This window comes from Monodelphis domestica, chromosome 8 (genome assembly GCF_027887165.1).
Source record: "Monodelphis domestica isolate mMonDom1 chromosome 8, mMonDom1.pri, whole genome shotgun sequence".
Lineage (NCBI taxonomy): Eukaryota > Metazoa > Chordata > Mammalia > Didelphimorphia > Didelphidae > Monodelphis > Monodelphis domestica.
In genome coordinates, this window is record NC_077234.1 from 258,846,904 (window position 1) to 258,869,717 (window position 22,814).

Here is a 22,814-nt window from a genome sequence, read left to right on the forward strand (position 1 = left end):
ACCTCCATGAAGCCTTCTTAGGGAAAAAAAATCATAGAGCCAAGCCTGACCTACCTCAAAACACTACTTGTCTTAAACAATTCATTCATTTGTCAACTTCTGGTACTCTGCACCGCTGCCTGTGACCTTAAGAAATGAATTAAGAAACAAACAAAAAGACTACTTTAGCACGTATCAGGTACTGGATTCAAATGTGGTCTTAGACATATCTTAGTTGTATAGCCCTCAGCAAACCAATTCACTCCAATTGTCTTGCCCTTGCTGCTCCTCTGCCTTGGAGTCAATGCTTAATATCAATTCTAAAACAAGAAAGAGAGAAACAAACAAACAAAGAAACAAAGGAGGGAGAGTGGGAGGAAGGAAAGAGAGAAAGAAAGAGAAAACAAAGGAAGAAGAAAGAAAGAAAGAAAGAAAGAAAGAAAGAAAGAAAGAAAGAAAGAAAGAAAGAAAGAAAGAAAGAAAGAAAGAAAGAAAGAAAGAAAGAAAGAAAGAAAGAAAGAAAGAAAGAAAGAAAGAAAGAAGGAAGGAAGGAAGGAAAGATAGAAAATCAATAGATAAGGAAATAGTCAAATTAGCCATGAGAGGATAATTGTGGAGCCAGCATACTTGAGAATATGTGACACAATGAGTTCAGTGGTCCCTTTTGATGAGTTTGACCTTGTCAAGGAGACTCATCATTTCTTCATCAGAACCTGAAGTGAAGAAGGTTATATGAGGAGATGGTGTAGGGGAGGTTTGAGAAGCTAAAAAAAGGAATCTGCACAATCAACTGCATTAAATGGTATTCATTTAGAGAATCAGTTAGAAAGGATTAGAATGAGGACTGCCTTGTTGCAGTTAAAGCCTCATTAACTTGACTGTAGTTATCTTAAATGTCAGATTTTGGTCCCATGACAATGGAATGGAAATAATTTTGGAAGATCAAGAAAGGTAAATAGAAGACAAAGGGAATATGAAGAAGAATTCGTTTCCCCCCTTAACGGTCAACTAAAGGACCAGAGTTTGTATCATGAGAAACACAAAGGAAAGAAATATGCAGGGGGACCCTTGATCACCAACCAGGCTTTGCAGTGCCTATGATGGAAACAAATACAAGATGAAGACAAGTTGATCATAGCTCATGTGTCACTTGTGTTTGAGAAGTAGAACAGACAGAGAAATTCTACAAGGAATGTGATAAGATGCTCTTATGTCTTCATCTCAGCTACCTAAATCTTAGCTAAAATGTTCCTTCCTAGTCTCTTGTACTGACTTTTCTCTCCCCATCCTGCCCCAAGCATTAGCCTGTGAGCTTCTTAAGGGCAAGGACGGGGTTCAGTCTTTCTTTGTATCCTCTGCAGTTATTGAAGTGCTTGGCATATAGTAAGCACCTAATACATTCTTATTGATTTAAAAAACCTCTATTTTGATACTTACTAACTTAAAACTGCAAAAGCTGATGGGAAAGAATTAGTATGAAAAAATATGGTTCAAGTTTGAGGAACAAGAGAGGTGGAGAGCTTTTAGACCACTAAGAAGCCTCTTATTTCGAGATTAGGAATAGCTTAATCAAAGAAAGTTAGTCACAATTAGATATCATGAGCAATGAGTGCAATTACACAAAAATAAAAACTGAATATTTTACCAAACAATAAATAATTAGTTAATGAATTGGGAATCATATCAGCATCTTGGCTTTGCATTCTGCCAAACTAATTAATAAGTGAAAATAATTTTTTCAGTGTTTCAATTTATACTTAATAAAAACCACCACCAACAAGAATTTAAAGAGACACTTAAAACATATGCAAATCCATAAATGCCACATTATTTGCATTTACTTTAAAATATATAAACTATGTATCCATGTGCTAATATAACCATCCTGAAGTTTGCCTTACTTGAATACTTTATCCCTTGGTTATGTGGCTGCTATTTTTAAGTGTAATCATAGTATTATTACTCTTATTCTCTTTTCATCTCTGAATAGATTTCCCTTCTTTTCTTTATATTTCCCATGTCATTCCTTCATAATAGTATAATACAATCCACCACATTCAGATAGCACAATCTATTCATCCACTTCTCCTAGCCATTGCACTTGGGTTATTTCATACATACACAGCTGTTCTCTTCTCAATAATGTATGGCCTCGTCCTTGGACTAAGATCGCTAGGTCAATGATCATAAACAACTTTATAGGTCTTAGTATGTGTTTCCATCTTGTTTTCTAAAAACGAAATTTATAGCCTATTTAGACTATTTATGTTCCTCTCGTCATTTTAATATGATCACCGTAACCCATCTGGTTCTCAGTTAACATACATTCCCAGGGCCATATCTAGCTAAATTGGTCCTTAGGAAGTAGACACAATCTGTTTCCACAACCATACTCTTTCCAAAACCAAGTCTTTCAACTCAGGACTTTCATTCCAGTTCCATAATCCCTCAAGAACGGAGGCTTATGCCTGCAGTATAATGAGTGTTAAAGCAAGACTTCTGAAGAATATTTATGCTCCTTTGTTGTCCTACCAGAAACTATGCTTGGATTATGTGTATGCTTACGTTTATATATGCTAGTAGCCCCATGAATGTACGTGGACATTCTCCAGATATCCATTCTGTTTAATTCATCTAAGGGTCTACTCATCTCCTTAACTTCTTTATTATTGATGTTTTGGTTAGATTAATCTAGTTCTGAGAGGGGTAAATAAAAGTCTCCCACAATTATTATTTTTATCTATTTCTAACATATCTCATTTAGTTTTTCCTTTAAAAATCTGGAAGCTCTAATTCTTGATGCATATAAGTCTAATAATGAGAATGTTTCATTATCCACAGTAACCCCCTGATATGATTATCCTATTCATCCCGTCTAATTATATCTGTTTTAGCCTCAACTCTATCATAGATGACTACTTCCCCTGACTTCTTTGGATCACCTGAGACATAGTATATTTTTCCCAAACCCCTTACTTTCCCTCTATGTATGTCTCTCATTTTCAGTTTGCTTCTTATAATCAACATGTTGTTAGGTCCTGATTTTTTTATATTTTCTCCTAACCATTTTCTTCCCATTAGTGAACTGATTCCATTTGAACTCAGTATCATAGTTCCTAGCTGCTCCTTTTCTCCTCACTGTTTGTTTCCCTTTTCCTTTCCCTCCACTTTTTCTTCCTCAGATATCCAATTTCCTTTAACCAGTACCTTTCCAATTGACATCCTTTCCCTCAAATCCTCTTTTATCCTCTCCCTTTTCCCTCCTACTGCCAAATTGTCATACCTTTCTAAAGAGCCTTTCCTTGCCCCTTTGCCCTAATCATTTAATTCTTATTCTACTCACCTTTCCAAAAATCTCTTCCTCCACCTCCAGTTCTCCTACTTCTTTATATGAGTTTGATTCTAAAAATTCCTCCCCTATCTTATTCTAAGAGTCCTTCACTTATCCCTTCACCTTAACCCCATCTTCTTATTAATATATACTTCCCTCTAGGTATCCCTCTCTTTACTTATCCTTTTGACCTCCTTTCTTTTAACTCATCTTTCCTTCTCTTATTTCCTCAGGCCCCCAAGAGGACTCCCAGGTTCTCTGTTATCCCATTTCCCTTCACTCCTATTTCACTGTTTATTTAGGACATTTTTACCCTTTTAATTGTGTATGTTGTTATCTCTTAATCACAGGTCTGATGAGAGAAAGGTTTTAGTACTACCAGCCCTTCATAACTCCCTCCCCTTCTCCATTGCAGTTCCTCTACTCATTCCTCCTCTATGTGAGATAGCCATTCCACCATAATGCTCCTGGTCTATGCCACTGCCATTTCATCTCATTCCATTATATATGCCTTGACCTAGTCTTCTATCCATACACTTCCTTCAAAATATCCAAGCAATAATGCCATTCCCAAGAGGGCATAGATGACATTTTATCATATAGGGATCAAGCAATTTGACCTTTTGGGTTGCTTATGATTAAACTTTCATAACTTTCCTAAGTTTCTTATAGATCAAATTGTCTGCTCACTTTAAAAGATTCTACTGTAGTTCATTAAATAACCATTTTTTTTACCTTTTAGAATTATGCTCATCTTTGCTGGATATGTTATTCTTGGTTATAAGCCTAGTTCTTTTGCTCTACAAAATGCTGTGTTCCATATCTTGTGTTCTTTTAATGTTGTGGCTGCTAAGTCCCATGTTGTTCTTAATCTAACTTCACAGTTAAATTATTTTTTTCTTGTTGCTGATAGTATTTTCTCCTTAGCCTGAGAGCTATTGAACTTATCAATTAGGACCCTGTGCATTTTCATCTTTGGGATTATTTGAGGTGGTAATCAGTAGATTTCTTCAATTTCTATTTTACCCTCTGATCCTAGAATTTCTAGGCAATTTTCCTTGACAATTTCTTAAATTACATTTAAAATATGTTTTTAGATCATAGCTTTCTAAGATTCCAGCTATTCTTATATAGTCTTTCCTTAATCAATGTTCTACATGAGTTGTTTTTGTGATGAGATGTCTCATATTTTCTATTATTTTATTCCTTTGATTTTGCTTTATTGGTTCTTGTTGTCTCATGAAATCATTAGCTTTTCCCCTGTCCAAGTCTAGTTCTTAATACATTAATTTCATTCATAAGTTTCTGGGTCTCTTTTTCCATTTGCATAATCTTTCTTTCATAATTTTCTTGATTTCTTTTATAATATTCTTATTTTTCTTACATTGCTTTATTTTTTCCCAATTTTTACTTAACTTCTCTCATTTATTTGTTTGGTTTTTAGGTCTTTTCATAAATTTTTCAAAGAGCTCTTTTTGGGCTTCTAAAGACCATTTATTTTGTTTCTTTGCTAATTTTGAAATAAGTTTTTGTTTTTTTTTTTACTTCGCTGCCCTCTGAGTTTGAGGCAAGGTCTGTTTCCTCATAATAGCCATCAATAGTTAGGGTTTTTGTCTTACTTATTCTTTTTTTTTTTTTTTAGTTTACTGAACAGGCCAATAGACTTAATTGTTTGGCTTTTTTGCTGGACTCCCAGGGTTGTTAGTGTGTTACTCCCATATTTCAGTATTTTGTGTTTGTATTTTCTTGGGACCTATTTCATTCTTCTAGTATTTTAATCCAAGGTCTGATGTATTCCTTGTCCCCCATTCAAGATCTTGCCTGTGAGTGACCGCAGGTCCTCCAACCAGAGCCTGTGGTCTGTTCTGCCACTTCAACTACAAGCAGACCTTCTAAAGTCCTCAGTGCCCAGAGCCAGAGTATCCATTTTCCTAGGAATGGCCATAGCTGACAGGGCCCCGTGACTCAACAACTACACTCATCAGTGTGCACTCCTTCCTCACTCCTCTTTTTCTACTGCCTCAACCTAGGATGAAGCAAGTGTCCAGTCATGTTTCTTGAGGCTCCAACGTCCATTGTTTGCCATGAGAGGGGCTTGAATTCCTTTCCTTAGGCCTGGCTCCCATAGACTCTGTGATGTCCATTTCTTTAGTCCCCATCTGTGGTCCAGCAAGGAGTCTCCAGAGCTAAGGCCACAACATCTGCTCCCAGGGACCTAGACCTACAGATTCCATTGGCATCCTTGAGGGACACAAGGTTAGGCTTCCGGTCTTTTATTCCACTGTGTTCCTTCTCCCAGAGCCTATGGAGATGTGATTAAGGCAAGGCGCATTAGAAACCTTTCTCCCCAGTTGTCCCTCGATGTTCAGCTTTATTCCTGATGCCTGTGTGTTCTTAGCATTGATTCTATGGAGTTGTTCTGGGTTGTTTGTGGGAAGTATTGGGACAAGGAAGCTTTACACCCTACTCCACCATCTTCTCGCAGCTCCAATCAAAAATCAACATCAAAACAGAAGAAAAGATAAAAGTGAGATGAGTGACCTGAGATTGGGAATAACTGATACCATGTCATGCAAATGTGCAACTGATCAAATGAGGCCAAAAAGAGCCCAGAAACCACTTCATCCAGCCAACACTTAATCTCTTTGTGAAATGTGGCAGTCAAGAACTACTTGTAAACTTGTAATATAAATGAAATAATTATAGAATCTAAATTCAGTTGGAAAACATTATGGAGAATAATTAACTTAGAAGTGTGAGTTCACAGAACAGGAAAAAAACCCAGTAGAAATCTATTTCAAACCTCCAGAAAATTTGAAATTAAACCAAAATGAACCGAATGTTCACTAATTGAATAGAACAATATGTAAAATACAACAAAGTCATCTATTTCTATATCTATCATCAATCAATGTAGAGCTACCAGATTTTGAACTTAACACCTCATTCCCTTATTTGTTATTTTAGAAAATTGAAATATCTTTTAAGATATTTAAGAAGAAAAAATGGCTGAGTAGGATGGTTCCATCAAGAAAATTCCTGCTGGAAATGATACCATCTTAAAGCACTGAGGAAATCTTTTGCAAGATACCTCAGGGAGAATAAAGTACTAAAGCATGGGGATTGTTACAAGGGAATCACTTTAAAAGACTGATATATATTAATTTAAGGTCGCCAAGGAATCAGCTATGTAATTCCTAAATGAAAAACTCAAGTCAGCCGTCAGCCTTTTTTGGAGTTTAATTACAATAGGAGCAAGAAAGGAATTAGAGATATATATAGAGAGAGAAAGGGGAGAGAAGGGAATAGGGCTTAAATACCCCCTCTGTTTAGGCTGGGCCAAAAGGCCCAAGCCCTTAGATAGCTGGGGCAAAGAAAAGAGATCAGTCCCTATTACTCACGTGTCCAAAATGGAGAAACAGTCTCAGGGGCCTCCACCTTCAGTTTCCTTCAGAGCAAGCTTCCTCAGAGCCCAGGAACCACACCGACCAAAAACTCAACGTCCTCCTCCAGTCTCCAGACCCTCCTATCTTTAAGGACACCATCCAAGTTGCCTCCCCTCAGTCCTCACATCTACCAATCACTCTTCATCAATTTCCCTGTCAATGGAGGCTCTCGCTTAACCCAGGACCACCCAGAGGTTTCTGGCTTTTGCACATGTCTGTTGAAGGTTATATTTTTCAAATGATTAAATCTTTACTCCTTTGCTACAGCCCTTTCTAAATCCTGTTAACTTGAGTATGGTAGAGATTGGAATAATTAAATTTTGATCTAGGCTGCAGCCCTTACTCAATCCTATTAGGACTGAATAGGGTGGAGATTTATTCCAAGTATCTCCATTGTATCAATTCTAAAATCAATCAAGACTCAAAGAAATTCCTGTTCTATGCTTAAGCATAGGTCAAAGTCCTTTCCATTGTTCAGCAAAGGGTTTCTGTCCTAAAGTAATCTTAAGAAGGGAAGAGAAGGAACCTCCCATGCCAATGGAGTTCCCATTCCAATAGACTATCAGTAAGAAATTTTCCAAGTATGAAATATCCCAATGGTGAAATTTCCAACAATTATAAGTCTAAGGAAATTTGAGGTTTACAGGATGGGGATAAAATTATGGCTATTACTACACAAAAATATGATTCAGAAGTAAATCAGTAACTACCAACACATATCCCATTGAAAAAAGGCACGATGGAAGGAAGGAAGGAAGGAAGGAAGGAAGGAAGGAAGGAAGGAAGGAAGGAAGGAAGGAAGGAAGGAAGGAGGGAGGGAGGGAGGGAACGAAGGAAGAAAGGAAGGAGGGAACAAAGGAAGGAAGGAAGGAGGGAATGAGAATAGAAAGGGAAGGAGAAAAGTTTTATGAAGATTATCTATATATATGTATGCTTGAGGATCCTCATTCACACGCATTTTAAAAACACCATTTTCTGCTAAGTATGATACAAAAAAATACCGAGTTACTTCCCTTGATGAGCTTACCTTCTAATTAGGGAAATAACATGCATATTAAGAAGTTCCTACACAGAATGCACTGCATTAATACAATTCCCTCCTTTCTTCCTTCATTCCCTCCCTCCCTCCCTCCTTCCTTCCTTCCTTTGTTCCCTCCTTCCTTCCTTCCTTCCTTTGTTCCCTCCTTCCTTCCTTCCTTCCTTCCTTCCTCCCTCCCTCCCTCCTTTCTTCCTTCCTTCCTTCCTTCCTTCCTTCCTTCCTTCCTTCCTTCCTTCCTTCCTTCCTTCCTTCCTTCCTTCCTTCCTTCCATCGTGCCTTTTTTCAAGGAGGGGGAGCACTATTACCCGGAGAGGACAGTGAAAGGCTACAAGTAGAAAATGATGTCTGAGCTGAATTCTGAAGGGAATTTTGAACTCAGCAATGCTGATAAGGAGTGAGAGCATTCTAGCCTTGGCATATATGAAAGGAGGGTAAAACCAAAGAAATACATACAGGTCCAACATGTCCTAAATAGCACTTATAATAATATTCACAATTGCGATGAACTTCTTGATTCTGACAGGGACAGGATAAATTATACAACGGTGAGCAAACTGAGAAGAATACTGTATAATAACTTGCCAATGGTGCTGAAGTCTTTTGGGAGTATTATTGTACGTGATGATGATCTTGACAAAAATAGCCAATCGGAAGCCAGCAGAGGCGAGTGTAAAGGAGAGCTGGTCCATATTACCTATTTCTGTACTCTGCTTATTCTATGGATGTGCACAAATTAAATCTTTGTAGCATATATATTAGCATCCAAAAGTGTGCTTTAACTGGCACAATTGGGTTGTTGCAGCAAATGTCTCAAATAGGAGTAAAAATGGGCCGCTGATACCTTTGTCTTACTCAGGGGGGAAATCAATGGGCTTAAATGGATAGGAGGAAAGCCTCCAATGCTCACCAGCTCTCAATTGGAGACAGCTAATCCCTCCGACTTTGGGGAAAGCTGAAGGCTTAAAATGACCTCCACACTCAAAAGGCCAATTAGAAAGAAGAGAGGAAGAGCGTGACTGTGTTTAGAAAAGCAGACAATGAGAGGGCTGGAGAAGAACCGTGTCCCTTAGTAGCCAGCGAAGAAAGCCTGAGGTCTTCCATCACAGCAGAGGAGCCAGCCAATAATTCGGGGATAAAGGACACGTGTCTGCATGTAGTTGTTTCTTACCCCTCACTGTGATGAACCACCTCCAAGGAAGACGGACACCTTTCTTGCAGGAAGACATGAAAGATCCAAGGTTGGCCCTCCAGGTCAGAAGGAAATTGCTCTCCTTTAGAAGAGAGAATTCACATAAGGAGACGGATTTCAGGCCACTTTTCTGAGCAAAAATGAACATTCCACTTGGTGTAAAGCAATCATCGAACTATACGAAGACTGTTCCAAATGGTTTAGGAAGCGTAACCTAAACAGCAAGCATGTGGGGACTTCGCTTGCTTGGTCCGATGATAAGCATTAATAACTTTAGCTAAACAGGGGGTGAAAAAATAGGATGAGGCTGATGCAGCTCCAAGGAAAGCAAAAGCAGGACTCTAGCACATGAAAATGATGATGGAGTTAGAGTTGGGAAGGACCTTGGAGCTAATTTAGCCCAATTCCCTCATTTTTAAAGTGAGGAAACTGAGGTCTAGATAGATTAAGTGATTCTGGAGCCAATGAAGGAACAGATAACTGGTTCCTTCCCTTCAGTCTACAAAAATAGCCTTAGTCCATTGTTCCTTGGCACCTCTGGAAATGAGCCTTTATATTTCCCTTCCATTAGAATAAAACTAGACCAGCGTCATAGTACAAATAGGAGAAGTGTTCTCATTTCAACAGATTGTGGTGTGATTTTTTTAACCCTTATCTTCCATCTTGGAATCACTACTGTGTATTGGTTCTAGGGCAGAAGACTGGTAAGGGCTAGGCAACGGGAATCAAGTGACTTGCCCAGGGTCACACAGCTGGGAAATGTCTGAGTCCAGATTTGAACCCAGGACCTCCCATCTTAAGGCCCAGCTCTCCAGCCACTGAGCCACTCAGCTTCCCCTATGATTTTTTAAAAGAAATATTCGTTAACTTTTGATAAATAAAAGAGAACTCCTACTATTTTGGCCAGTTGTATCATCTATTACAATCACACATTATTTTTCAAGGACAGTATCTACTTAACAGTACATTCTGGGAAAAAAAAAAACTCTTGTTTCTTGAATTGGAATTAAAATGGCATGTTTCAAAAGGAAAAAGCATCCAATAGGGTGTCCTTTTGGTCTAAATGCCAATATTTTGCTGTTTTATCTTTCTGAATGTTATTTTAGAAATAAAAACCTCCCGTTCCCAAACTGACTGTTATTCTGACTCATTAAGAAGGGAATGGATGGCAGCGTCCCTTTGGTCTCTGCGCTGACTCATCTGCGCTAACGGCCGAGCCCTCCGTCACCAAAGGGGGACTAGCAGCCTCCTTGCCGTCACGTCCAACCTCGGCACTGCCGCAGGATGTCAATGCAGTGTCAATCTGATCCCACTGAAGCGCTCTGCACTCATGAGTCCATCTATTCTCAGCACTAGGGCAGCTGGGACACCCCCTGTGAACCCCCTCCAAGGGCCACTTCATCCGCCTGAGCAGCTTCTCCCCAAGCTTTGCCTGGAAAGGGAAGGCACCGCAGCAGATGCTGAGCACCATCCAGAAAAGCCTGTTGGGTACAAGAGTGAAGCGGGGGGGGGGGGGGGGGGGGGGGGGGGGGGAGGGGGGCATAACCAAAAGCCCGGCAACAGATGGAGAGAGCCAGAAGTCCTAGGAAGGTGGCCGGGGACCAAAGCACATCACACAGAGGTCTTGGAAGCGAGTTCTGCCAGGCAAGCTGAGCTCTTGCGAGTTCTGCCAGGCAAGCTGAGCTCTCGCGAGTCCCTTTTTCCTCATCGTGTCGCATCAGAAGCCACTGGCACTCTGAAGTGAGCATTCTGAATGAATGAAGGGGTCAGTAGGACCATTTAGGTGATCCCTGTTGCAATTACAAATTCTCTTGACGCGGGATGTCCTCTGATCAAGCTCCGGCTCTTCCCTGCCCCGAACAACTCCTCTGGATGCTCCCTTCATGACGTCCCTTCTTGTCTTCTCCGCCAGGCTGCCCATGCTGTCCTCTGTCTCTCCTCCACTCCCGGTCCCTTCCCGTCAGCCTACAAAATCGCCAGAGTTTCACCCACCCTAGAAACAAGACAGCAATAATCCATCGATCCTGTGCACTCTCCCGCTTCCTCTGTCTTCCCTTTCTCAGCCAAATTCATTAAAGCCCATCTACACGGAATCCCTCGGCTTCTTCCCCCTTCCAACGCTTCTGAACCAGGGCAATATGGACGCTGCTCCCTCCAAGGTCCCCGTGATCTCTTCACTACCCAGGCCAATGGCTCCCCCCATCCTTGTTCTTCTTGGCCCCTCCCTGTCTGTGTACATGTCCTGCCCTCATGAAACCCTGAACCCCATTTACCTGGGCTGCCAGGCGATTCAAACCCTTCCTGTTTCTGGCCCTCGTAGTTGCCTCCCTTTCACACAGGACACGGTTCAGCCATGCTCCCCGACTGGCTCGCTGCCCCTCCCTGTGCAGCGTGTCTGACCTCCGTGCCTTTGTTCTGGCAATCTTCTCGGTCTGAGATATTTGGAATCTTGGACTGCTTTCAGGAAGGTGTTCGCAGCTTCTGCCAAAGGCCTTTGCCTCTCGCCTTAGCCACTGCCGCTGGCGCCTTCCCTTCCAAGGCTATCTTCCATTTATCCCTATCTCTTCTGGGTCTATATTGGATAGGCCAAGTTGGAACCTAGATCTTCGAGTTTCCGTCGGGTCTGACTTCTACATAACTTTCTCCAAATAATCCCTGGCCGTCAGGTAGAAAACATTGCCGAGCCCCTAGACCCATTTTTTCTTCGATTCTTTTAGCACTGCGGCATATCCAGGGTTTCCACGAGAAAAGAAGGGAAGCCCGGATGTTTAGATTACAAGCTGGTGTCTCCCATGTGAAGGACGTCCACAGAGAGGCACTTCCTCTCTCTTTGGCAAATCAAGTCAACTCAGAATGGATTTTCACACCTTATGTAACACCTGTGCTCATGAGAATGCATGGGACAGTCCACTAATGTCCTCTGGCTTGCCACAGCTTATTTGTTGCATTCATTTTAAAGTCATTGGCATAGTATAATAGTCATAGTTTTAAAAATACGTTTATTTTTTTAATCTATGAGTCTGTTGCCTGATAGATAACATGATTTTCTAAGAAATACTTACATTTGGACTCTGTGATTTTACTGTTTCACCACATTGCCCGTAGAAGGCTGCGTGAGAAGAGTCCCATCAAATACCAACTGCTATTGCATAACGGAACCTCTTTAGACATACCTTCTTCCTCTTGGGATAGGAACGAGTCCTCCAGGAGTCCATGCCAGCATCCAGACAAGTTTTAGACTGACCAATGGAATGGCACAACAGAAACAAGTAACGTCCTGTTACAGTTAGAAGAGCGGTTGCCTTAAACCATGACCACGGAAATATGGTTTCAAATCAAAGATATAGTGGTCCCATGGGAAAATTCCCAAATATTAAATATACCCAAGTCAGCTGGGTTATGTAGACATTTTAATCAATACAAATAAGGAATTAAAGAAAGGGAGAGAAACAGAATAAGAGGGAATAGTAGGAAAAAGCCTAGGCCAGCCTAGGCTTAAGCCTTAAGAGAGAGATCAGTCAGTCTTTAATCCACTCACCACAAGATTTGTCCCAAGCAAGATTCTAGTGTTCGGGGAGACCCTCCAGTTCAGCTCCTCAGCTCCACTAAGTTTAGCCACCGAGCCCTCCAATTCAGCTTTGGCAAGCTGCCCCTCAGAGGCCTTTCTGACCTCCTTTTAAAGAGAATTTTCTCCTATGTCACCTCCCCTAAGTTCTCACATCTACCAATCACAGTAGATGTTTTCATAGGACTGACCATTCTTAATTCACACCTTGTTATCACCTTCTCTGGGTAGACTAAAACTTCATACCTCTTTTGTTAAGCTTGTCCCTTGCAAGTTTTCAAGTTGCCTGACTGTCATAGGTACTTAGCACCTTTTTGTATTAGATCTAAAAATAGACTTAGCTTAAGGGCTTTTGCCTCATTATAAGTATGGGTTAAGTACTTTTTCATTGTTCAGTAAGGAGTTCACAACTTTATCTTCCCCTAAAGTATGCTTAAGTATGGGTGGAGTAATGTTAGAGTTCTCACATTCCTGATCAAGTACCTTCATTGTTTAAAATGGGGAATGGTCTTAACCAAATGTTCTAAGGTAGAGTCTGAGAATCTTTAACATTCACAAGTTTGAGAAATTTTAAGATTCACAGTCCTGAGAACTCATGAGGCGCATTCCTGGTTTTCTCTTCTCTTTACGTACACTGGCAATGGAAGCAAGCCTAGCTTCAGTGTCCTCTGTAATTAGAATAACTGGTCAATGTGTGCAAAGCAGATCTTTGGAACATTCCTTCCCCAAAAGCATGACAGGGAGGATTCTACACTTTTACCTCTGAGTGTTTTAGCTTCAAGCAAGAGGTGACTGATTCCCTGAAGACAAAAATCTTAGTTAGAAAGAGAGAAAAAGAATTCTATTGCTGTCTGAGAGACCTATCAGCGTTGTTATTGTTTAGTTAGGACACCAGTCGGTGCATTTCATTTTTGAGCTAGCAGGGATGCTGCACAGATGACCCAGTCTTCATTTACAGATGAAGAAACAGAAGTCTAGAGAGATCGTTGCACACGACTTCTTGCCTAGTGTTTAGTGCAAGCTAGAAGAGTCACCTCCATATGATAGACTCTGTTTCCGTTTCTAATGAAATTGGTGTCCTTCGGTCTTTGTTTCTTCCAGAAGGGGGTTAAAGCAGACTCTGTGGGGATTTAGCTGAGGAAGCATGTAAAGTTGAATCCCTGTTCCTAATCCATTCTGTACCGAACTCAGGATACAGAGACATCTAAGGCTATCCCTGTATTATTCCAGATTCAGTGTAATGTTGTTTTACACATGGCTTCCATAAGCTATTGTTCAAAAAGTCAGGAGAAGGCGAGATGGTTAAAAAACCCCAACTCAGATAAAGATGGGTAACTAGGGTGATTTTGTGATTTTCTAATCTTTTGTTCAATAAACCAACTAAGTAAATAAAGAATTCCTCCTTGATACATCACTCCATCGTGGATAGGAGCTGAGATTCTGAAAGGCTACCCTAGTCCAGAGTAGTGGCAGACAGTTAGATAAAGTTAGCAATACTTCAACTACAGGTCCACAGAAAATGTATGAGGTGTCTAAGACTAGCCTACTTACATTCCGAGTGTCTCATCACCAAAGTGACTGAAGGGTGATGCTTCATTGGCATCCACAGCAACTCTCAAAGACCATCTTCTGAATGCAGAGGAATTATAGTCTGCAGCGATGAACGTCGCGCCTAGACAAATGAAATCCAAAGTTCCCAGATGACAAATAGCTGATTTTACTGATTTTGTTGCTAAATTGGCTTGTTGACAATGAACAGACTGTACAAACTATCCGGGTATATGGCATTTGTGCTGCCTGGAACAGTGGATGTAGGCTATATAAACTGCAAGTGGTAAGTGACACTTGCCTTACCAATATATTACTTTGCATTATCCTGGTTTAATATTAGAATGCTTTATCATTAGTTGAATTGATTTTCTATCTGAAATGAGGAGATGGAGAATGGATGCAGCATCTAATGAAACTGAAACTATCCAGCTGGCAATAACTAGTTAATGAAGACTCTAAATTTATTATTTCATATACTTTATAGAAATTTGATGATTCTTATAAAGGAAGTTGATCTAGTCGTATGATATAGCTTGGGAATCTATTTTTTTATTTAATTGAATTAATTCCCAGTACTTCAATCCCTCTTCCTCTGCCCACACCACAGAAGGTATCATTTGACTCTCTCAAATACACACACACACACACACACACACACACACACACACACACACACACACATAGTCTTTCATTTTTTCAATTCATTCTCTGGAGGTAGTCATTCACAAGTTATTCAAATAGTAATTCTACAACTGTATATAATGTCCTCTTGGTCCTACTTATTTCACTCTTCATTACTTCATGGAGATCTTTCCAAGTTTTTTTGTGTGTGTTTTTAATTAGCCTGCTCATCATTTCTTACATCTCAGTAATATCCCATCACAATTCTACACCACGGATTGTTCTACTATTCCCCAAATACCTCCTTCCTGGGAAGCAGGTAGCATGTTCCCTGTTCTTCTAATTGGCTTGTGATATCTCCTTTTAGATGTAGATCATATATCCATTTTAGTCTTTTCTTGGTGCTTGGTGTAAAATTGGTCTATACCTTGTCTCTGCTGAACTTCTTTCCAGTTGTCCCTACAGTGTTTACCAATTAGTTCTTATCTCAAAAACTGAGATCTTTACTTTTATCAATATTAGTTTATTATTGTTTATTTTTGTTCTGTTCCACTAATCTCGCTTACTCTTTCTTAGCTGGTACCAGACAGCTTTGATCATTGCTTCTTTATCATACAATTTAAAATTGGGTACTGCTAGACCTCCATCTTTTATAGTTTTTTTTTCATTAATTCATTTGATATTTTTGATTTTTGTTCTTCCAAATGAATTTTGCTATTTTTTTCAGATGATAAAATAACTTTTTTGTAATTTAATTGGGATGGCATTGAATAACATGAATTGGGGAGTACTGTCATTTTAATTATGTTGCCTCTGCCCACCCATGAACAGTGACTAGTTCTCTACTTTACTAGTATAAAGAGTGTTATAATTCTGTTCATGTAGTTCCTGGATTTGTTTTTGCAGGTATACTCCCAGTCATTCTATTCTGTCTGTGATTATTTTAAATGATATATCTCAGTTAAATTACCCAAAAAGTTATTTTATCATCTGGAAAAATAGCAAAATTCAGCCCACTCCCATCTTCTTTAAATAAATAGATCTTTACAGAAATAATGACTCCTCAGAACCTACACAAATGCACTCACTTTCTCTCTCTCTCTCTCTCTCTCTCTCTCTCTCTCTCTCTCTCTCTCTCACACACACACACACACACACACACACACACACACACACACACACACACAAGTGCTTTGTTTATTTCTCTGCTTACTAGCATAAATTGGTATAGGGAGCTTTCTTACCCCAGAGATCTCTATACCAGTGAAATCACAGGTCCAGTTCCTATTCCTGTGCCTTACATTGTTTCTTATTTCCCTCTTTGTCCCTCTCATTTAAAGAGAATGAATGAGGTAGCATAGCATGTGCACCACAAACGTTTGAGCTCCTTGTGTTAAAGCTGAAGTTTGAGCTTTAGCTTAATTTGATTCTTTTTCAACTTTGTGAAACAAGCTTAACCTCTTTAGACCAAATTCTGCAATTCTTCACCTCGATTCCTAATGAAACGTTCTCAGTACTCTGTTTAGAGTTGCCTGTTCTCCGCATTCCTCTTGATTAGTAGGAGAGAATCAATGCAAATTGATCCAATTTGTAGAACACAATTCTCATATTGATAGTAGTTTATATTCATTTGCTTTGCCCTAAGCTTTTATTAAGGGTCATCTTCAAAAGGTAAATTCATTGTGGTGCCAAAAACTCTGTAGTGTGATATACAAAATGATCACTAGGTCATAGATTTGCATTTAAAGGGGAGTTTAGAGCTCCTCAGTTTTAATCTCTCATTTTACAATTGAGGAAACTGAGTCCCAGGAAGGTGACATGTCCAAGATCACAGAGTTACTAGTAAAGTCAAAATTTGAGCCAGGTCCTCTCTATCCAAAACCAGTTTTCTTTTCTCTCTGCTATATTAATAATATAAATGTACCAAAGACGCAGACTATTTTGCAAACAAAAGGAAGCCAAAGGAAAAAGATTTGTAATATGTGGGCCTGCATATCTTTATATAACTCTATAAAATAAATGTAGAGACTGAAGTTTGGAAATTACAGCAGGATAATCAAACGAATGGGGACCTCAGTGCAAATGCTGTTTGAGGTGGGGAGTTTAGGGCTAGAGTTGTTAGTGTTACGTCTGCATCTAGAATATTTCTGGAAGGAAACGTGTATTTTGGGCGTCCTAAAGCCACTGAATGTTAGATATGCGAAGGATCTTGAAGAGCATTTAGTCCAGAGCCTTTATTTTACAGATAAGAAAATCGAAGGCAGAAAGATGAACTTCCCCAAGATAGTACTAGATGTTCTCTTTGTCATTTTGATGGAACAGCTATCTATGAGAGCATTCATTAGGAGCTGTCCAGCAAGAAATATGTCTGCGTGAATGTAGCAAAGGCACCAATTCACATATCCTAAATGGGACAGAATAGAAAGAGTTTGGAATATAGAGAATACGGAGAATATTGTTTTCAGGCCTCGTGGATGACGTTTATTTAGTTTGATTCGATTTCTTTGAAGTTGGGGGCATGAGCAGAGTCATGTGGTCTGACGTTCCAGCATTCCCAGTACAGCACCTCCTGCTCTAGGCTGCCAGGAGGAGACCTTTGGCGATATCTTTCAGAAAACATCACCACCAAGTTGCTATTGTGTGAGTGAGTAATTGAGGGAGCTGAAGTTCATGTCCAGATCTAGAGGGCCCAACAAGGGGAGACCTTAAAGTTCATCATCGCCTACCCTCAGCAGCAGACTTCAGAATGCAAATTGATACCCTACCTGGACGCCTTTTCCAAGGGTCGCCATATTTCCATCCCCTTCAAATCTCCCAAACCCAGTAATACTTCATCTACTGCTCTTGTCCTTGTCCCTGTCCCAGACTCTCCTTCGCTCTTTCCCATCTACTTCAAACTTAACAGCATCCCTAAGTTACACTCTGGACCCACCAGCCCTTCTTGGACCCCCTTGAAATTGCCACTGCATAACTACAAAGCTTCCTTTCCTTTTAGACGTCTTACTCTCTTCCTGATTTCATCGTTTGCCGTTCCCTGAGACCGGCTCCTGCTGCATGGCTGCCAGCCTCTCCAGGACAGGATGTATCTTCTTCTGTATTCATAAATCATTTGTCATGATGTGACACTCGGAATATTGCTTGATTCCCAGCCAGTGCCAAGTCCCCATTTCCTCTATTTCTCTCACCTCAGAATCTCTCGTCTGCTGCTTGGTGAGGTTTCCTATCAAAATTTACAATCCGGTCCAGATCATGGTAGCCATTATCTCCTGGAAGCAAAGGCATTCTCTCATCTCTCAAAGTAAGGCCAATATCTAGCTCAAAATCGCTCCCTGTCCCTCAGTCTAGGGGGTCCCAGCATACCTGCTGTCCATCTCGCAGATGTCTTAATTTGCCAGGTCCTCCAGCAACGCAACTCCTTTGGACCCAATGCTTTACTCCGCAGCTCCCTTCTCATTTTATAGAAATGCCAACCTGACTCAGAATCGCAGTCTTGCCATTGCCCATGTGTTCTAGCCCATGGCTAGGGCCTGCCACTTGCATTGCTGCCCAATTATCTTTGCTCCAAAGTCTAAGCCACAGTTAGACATCCCTTTGGTGGATTTAGGGCTAGTGGAAGTAGTCCGTTGCCAAAGTCTTCCTGGCGAAGAGTGATCCAAGCCATTTTGCTGCCAATGTTTTACTCGTCCATTCAGGCTGGCCAAGACTGAGTTCTACAATTTGGCCCCACCAGGACGAGGCGTGCTCTTATGGGGAATTGAAGATGGACTAACTGTTTGACCCCCTAAAGTTGTGTGTAGTGTGGACAAGCACTCTCCGCATTTTCTCTCACTAAAACCAAAGGAAGCCCTGAGAGTTCATCTATAAGCCACGTGTGACGAGTCAAATTTTCGTTTGAGCGGCTGCTGGTATTTGCTTGGTAGTCAATAGTGGGAAGAACCAACGAAACTAGGAAAACGGGGGAAAGAAAGTGTGTTTGGTTTTCATCACTAAAACGAAGAAGAATGGGGATGCTTTTGTGCAACTCGACAAGGAGTTTGTCCCATATGCTTGTGTAAATAGCTCAGAGAACCCTGAACGTAAAGGACTATCACGGCTGCAAGGGAACAATTTGTCCTGGTGCTTCCTGTTCTTTTCTGAGAGCCAGTCAGATAGGTGAAACCATCGGGCCATTTCCATAATGGTCTGCCACGTTCCATCTTACAGAGTGCCTCCCATCCCTTCTGGCATTTAGTGCTAAAACGACTCCAGTGCATGTATGAGGCTAAAAACTGAGAAAGCCAAAGAAGTTCAACGAGGCCCCAAATCATAAGGCTGGCAGTGAATAATGCAATTGGTTTCAAAGCAGGATTTCTGGTACAGAGTCAGTGCTCTAACCACTAGACTACAGCAGCCTGTGCCTGGGGCTGAAGGACAGTGCTAAACACCCACGAGCTATTTCAGAAATGCTCATTGATTGGTGCTTCTTCATTCCGTGTCCCCTTTCAGGCTGGGACCAGGGAGGAACCTTCTGACTGGTCAGGGTCGGAGGAGGAAGTGGAGGAGAAACTCCAGCTCTTGGTGGTCCACAAAACTTGAACAGCGTCATTGATGTAGCTGTTAGCTCCCCCTTCCCTGTTGCCTCAGCTTCCTTATCCTTGGCGAAGCATGCATGTAGGGAACACCGTTAACTTTGACTGTCTTTGGAGATTCCACCAACTTGCTGAGTGCATGTCCATAATCCCGCATTTTCCCATGTATTCCAGTTCATAATCCAGAGTGAGTCGGAAAAATGGCTTAAAGCTTGCTTGCATTTCCTTCATTCTGGGTCTTCCGTTTTCAAGGGACTGATCACCGCAGAGCACAGTGTGTGTTGGGCCCAGATGGCCATGCACGTCTCTGCGGCCTCATAAGTCCTGTGTTTGCTCCCTCACCTACGCCTCCAGTGAGCGGGTGCCAGCTGTCCTTTCAAGCCCAGTTCTCCTTTGGGTGCTCTGCCTACCCGAGGCTACTTCCTTGGGGGCAGCCCTAACTAAGTTCGAGCCCAAAGTAATGGCAGGCCATTTCCTTTCCTCCGGGATGGGATCTCCACTCGGATTCAGTGAGTGTCGCAGAGAAATTCCTTCTGGGAAGGGCCAGCTCTGGCTCTCCTGTGGGCTTGGCTAGAGCAGCAGAGGGTTGCGGGGCAGCGTTGCTGAGAGGAAGCCAGGACCCAGTGACCTGTGGGGCAGTTTCTCTGGTCTGCCCTGCATACCGATGGGGGTCTCCCAGTTTTGAGTGAACTCTGGGCCCCGGCGGGGATGGAGGCACTGACTAGCAAGAGTGAGGAAGGCGGACTTAGGAACAGCCGCTTCAGCTTGGCTTTGTTCTGATGCAGGAGGGGCCCTTTAAGGGGCTTGCCCAGGAAGCCAGGGTCTGCAAGGCCCGTTTAGGACCCGAGTGTGTTCCTCATTTCACCTTTGGGCCCCAAATGCAGGCCCTTCTGAGGCTTTCGGAGGGCCTTACTTAAGGAGTCCTTTCTTCACAGGGACAGCCAGCCTCCTCCTGCTCCTCCTAGCTTAGACTTGGCGTTCTCCTTCTTAGGGTCTGCCAGTTCCCAGGCCGCCCTCTTTCTAGGACGCATCTAAAACTTCCTAGGAGTGATGGGCGCGTCTAGACTGGCTGTATTTCCCTGGGCTAGGAGAGGCGCTGTGGCTAGGCTTTGGGCACCAAATCAGGAGAGATTTCGCCTTGGGCACTTCCGCCCTGCATCTGCTCGGAACTTTTAAGCGAGAAGCTTGATGTGTGCTTTAAGGATGCGCAGGAAGAGCTCCGAGCACTCGGGAGCCGGGCACGAGCGAGCAGCCCGGAGTGCTCGTTCTGGGCTGGGAGGCGAGAGAGCGCTGATGGGATCGCATCTGTTTGCCCCTATCGATCCCGAGTTCAATGGAAAGGCGTTAAGCCCCTTCGCTAAGTGCGGAGCTCTGGCCCCTCTCCTCCTCCCCCGCCTGCCCGCCTGCCCGCCTCTCAGAAGGGCTGGCCCTGCTGTCCGCTCTCCCTCCCTCCCATCTGACCCGACAGCGGGTCTCCCACGCCGCCCCCCCCCCCCCCCCCCCGCGGCGAAGTCCCCGGAGCCCGAAATTGCCCGGAGATGAAGCGATGAGAGGGGGCGAGGGCAGTCAATAGCTTTGATTAACAATACGGGAGAACATGAGCGATGCCAGCGCTGGCCAGGCTCGCCTCCCTGCTCTCCTGCATATGCTCCCGGCCGCCGCCTGCGCGGACCGCCGCCCCGGAGCAGGGAAGGCTAGGGCACACCTGAGGGCCCGTAGGCAGCCTCCCTCGGAACTCGCGCGGATGGCGCGGCCGCCTGGCCCGAGCAGCGCGCTCCGCCGCAGGCGCGCCGAGAACCCGGGCTGCGGCGGGCTGCTGCCTTTGTGTGCGCTTCTGGTGTGTGTGGATGTGCGTGTGTCTGGCCATGTTGCGCCCGAAATGGCGAGCGCTGTGACTACCGTGACCCCCTCAGCAGCTCTGCTGTTGTTTCCGACAGACTCTGCCGACGTGGAGAGGGGGCCGGACGCCGGGACGCCACTCCCCGCCTCGGATCCCGAGGACAATTCGCTGGGCTACACAGGTAGAGTGCCTCTTCCCCTATTTCTGACCGCCCCGTCCCTGTCCGCCACCTGTGGGGTGTGGGTGGCCGGACGTGAGCGTCCGCACCGCCAGCCCTGCGCGGCGGGGGTGGCGGCACACTTTAACCGCAGCCCGCAGCCTGCCCCTGGGGGCGCTCAGGAAGGCGGCTCAGAGAAGCTGCGCTCCTCCATCGCTGAAGCGCCAAGGGCCGTCGGGGCCAGCTTTCTCTAGTCATTGGGCCCAGGCGCCTTTGTCTGAACTAGGGCTAGTCGGGGGGCGGAGGGTTCCGTCCAGGGTCACTGGCCTTCATTGCCTGCCTGCCCGCTCCCCTGCATCCTGACAGCCCAGTGGGGCTTCGTGCGTGGCCATTAAGCAGCTCCCACAACTTCCTCCTCCCGTGCGTGTGCGCACAGGCGTGCACATGTGTGCAGACACTAACGCAAATGAATGTCCTCAGAATGGTCACTTTCCGAGCAAAGTTCGAGTCAGTGTGGCCAAGCTGAAGCTCCTTGAGCCATTCATTGTGTTCAGAGCATAGGAGGCCAAGCTTGCGCTGGGCAGCTCCCCCAACTTAACCTAAAATCGCCCCCAGCCACTGTCTGTCCTGGAAGGGCTCTGAGGGGCTTGGTTAGCAGGGAGACATCCTGGATGTTCTTGGCGATGCTCTGGTGGTTCCTGTAAGCATAAAGTGAATTCAGAGAGGCGCAGTGGGTAAATCAGGGCAGGACAGTGTTCTGGGAGCAATGTCATTCCCTTCGCTGCAGCTTCCCTCCATTCCCTCCCACTCCAGAGGAGAGGGTTCCATCGCCTCATACCGCCTGCCAAATGAAGCAGAGCCCAAGAAAGACTTTTGTGCTGCCTCCCACACACAAATGCTGCCATTTCCCCACTCCATTTCAGTGTTTCTCCAGAAACCCCAATTCACTCTTCCTTTGGGGAATACGTTCTGCAGATGTTCAGCTAGAACCTCCAGAACTTCTTAAAGCCACAACAGCTTCCTATTGACACAAGCATGAACCAAACCCTAGCATTTTCCACACGTACATATTGTGAACTGGCCAAATCAAATTGTGTCCTGTTTCAATGTCTGCCAACTGCAGATGGCTAAGGTAGAGCAGAATGTGGAAGGCAACTTCAATTGGGACAAAAACCTAAAATGGCCTTTCCCGTGTGGCTAATTCTCATTTCATACCGATGCTCCTTTTTGTCCTTAATTCATTGACAGGGGATCACAGTTGTCAATGTTCCTAGTCCTAAAATGTAAGAAATAGATCTGCTCCCTCCCAGTGATGAACTTCTACAACCGGCCCCTCAATATTTGACTATGTGACTTACTTAAAACAAGGCCAGGTGAAGGGCAGTGTAACTGTGGAATACGTTCTCCTGAACCTGAGCCAAGCCATTATTTATGAGGGGCAGATTGGAAACATGTTTATTGAGTTTATTCCACCATAGTCAATTTTCAGTCTTTCGGGGAATGTTTCAGTGTGAGCTGTCCCTGCCCA

At 43.2% G+C, this 22,814-nt stretch overlaps 1 protein-coding gene across 13 annotated transcripts in view; it reads left to right on the forward strand.

The window, feature by feature from the left end:
* Nucleotides 1–22,814, forward strand: part of ROBO1 (roundabout guidance receptor 1) — a 1,078,784-nt gene that overhangs the window by 620,222 nt on the left and 435,748 nt on the right. For 7 of the 13 annotated variants that reach the window (XM_056807827.1, XM_056807826.1, XM_056807829.1 and 4 more), the window contains one exon: nt 21,227–21,310. In XM_056807827.1, the coding sequence (XP_056663805.1) occupies nt 21,227–21,310 (84 nt within the window). Of the gene's footprint in view, nt 1–21,000; nt 21,311–22,814 lie in introns of those variants that run through there. The other 6 variants (XM_056807822.1, XM_056807823.1, XM_056807830.1 and 3 more) reach the window with 1 other exon arrangement.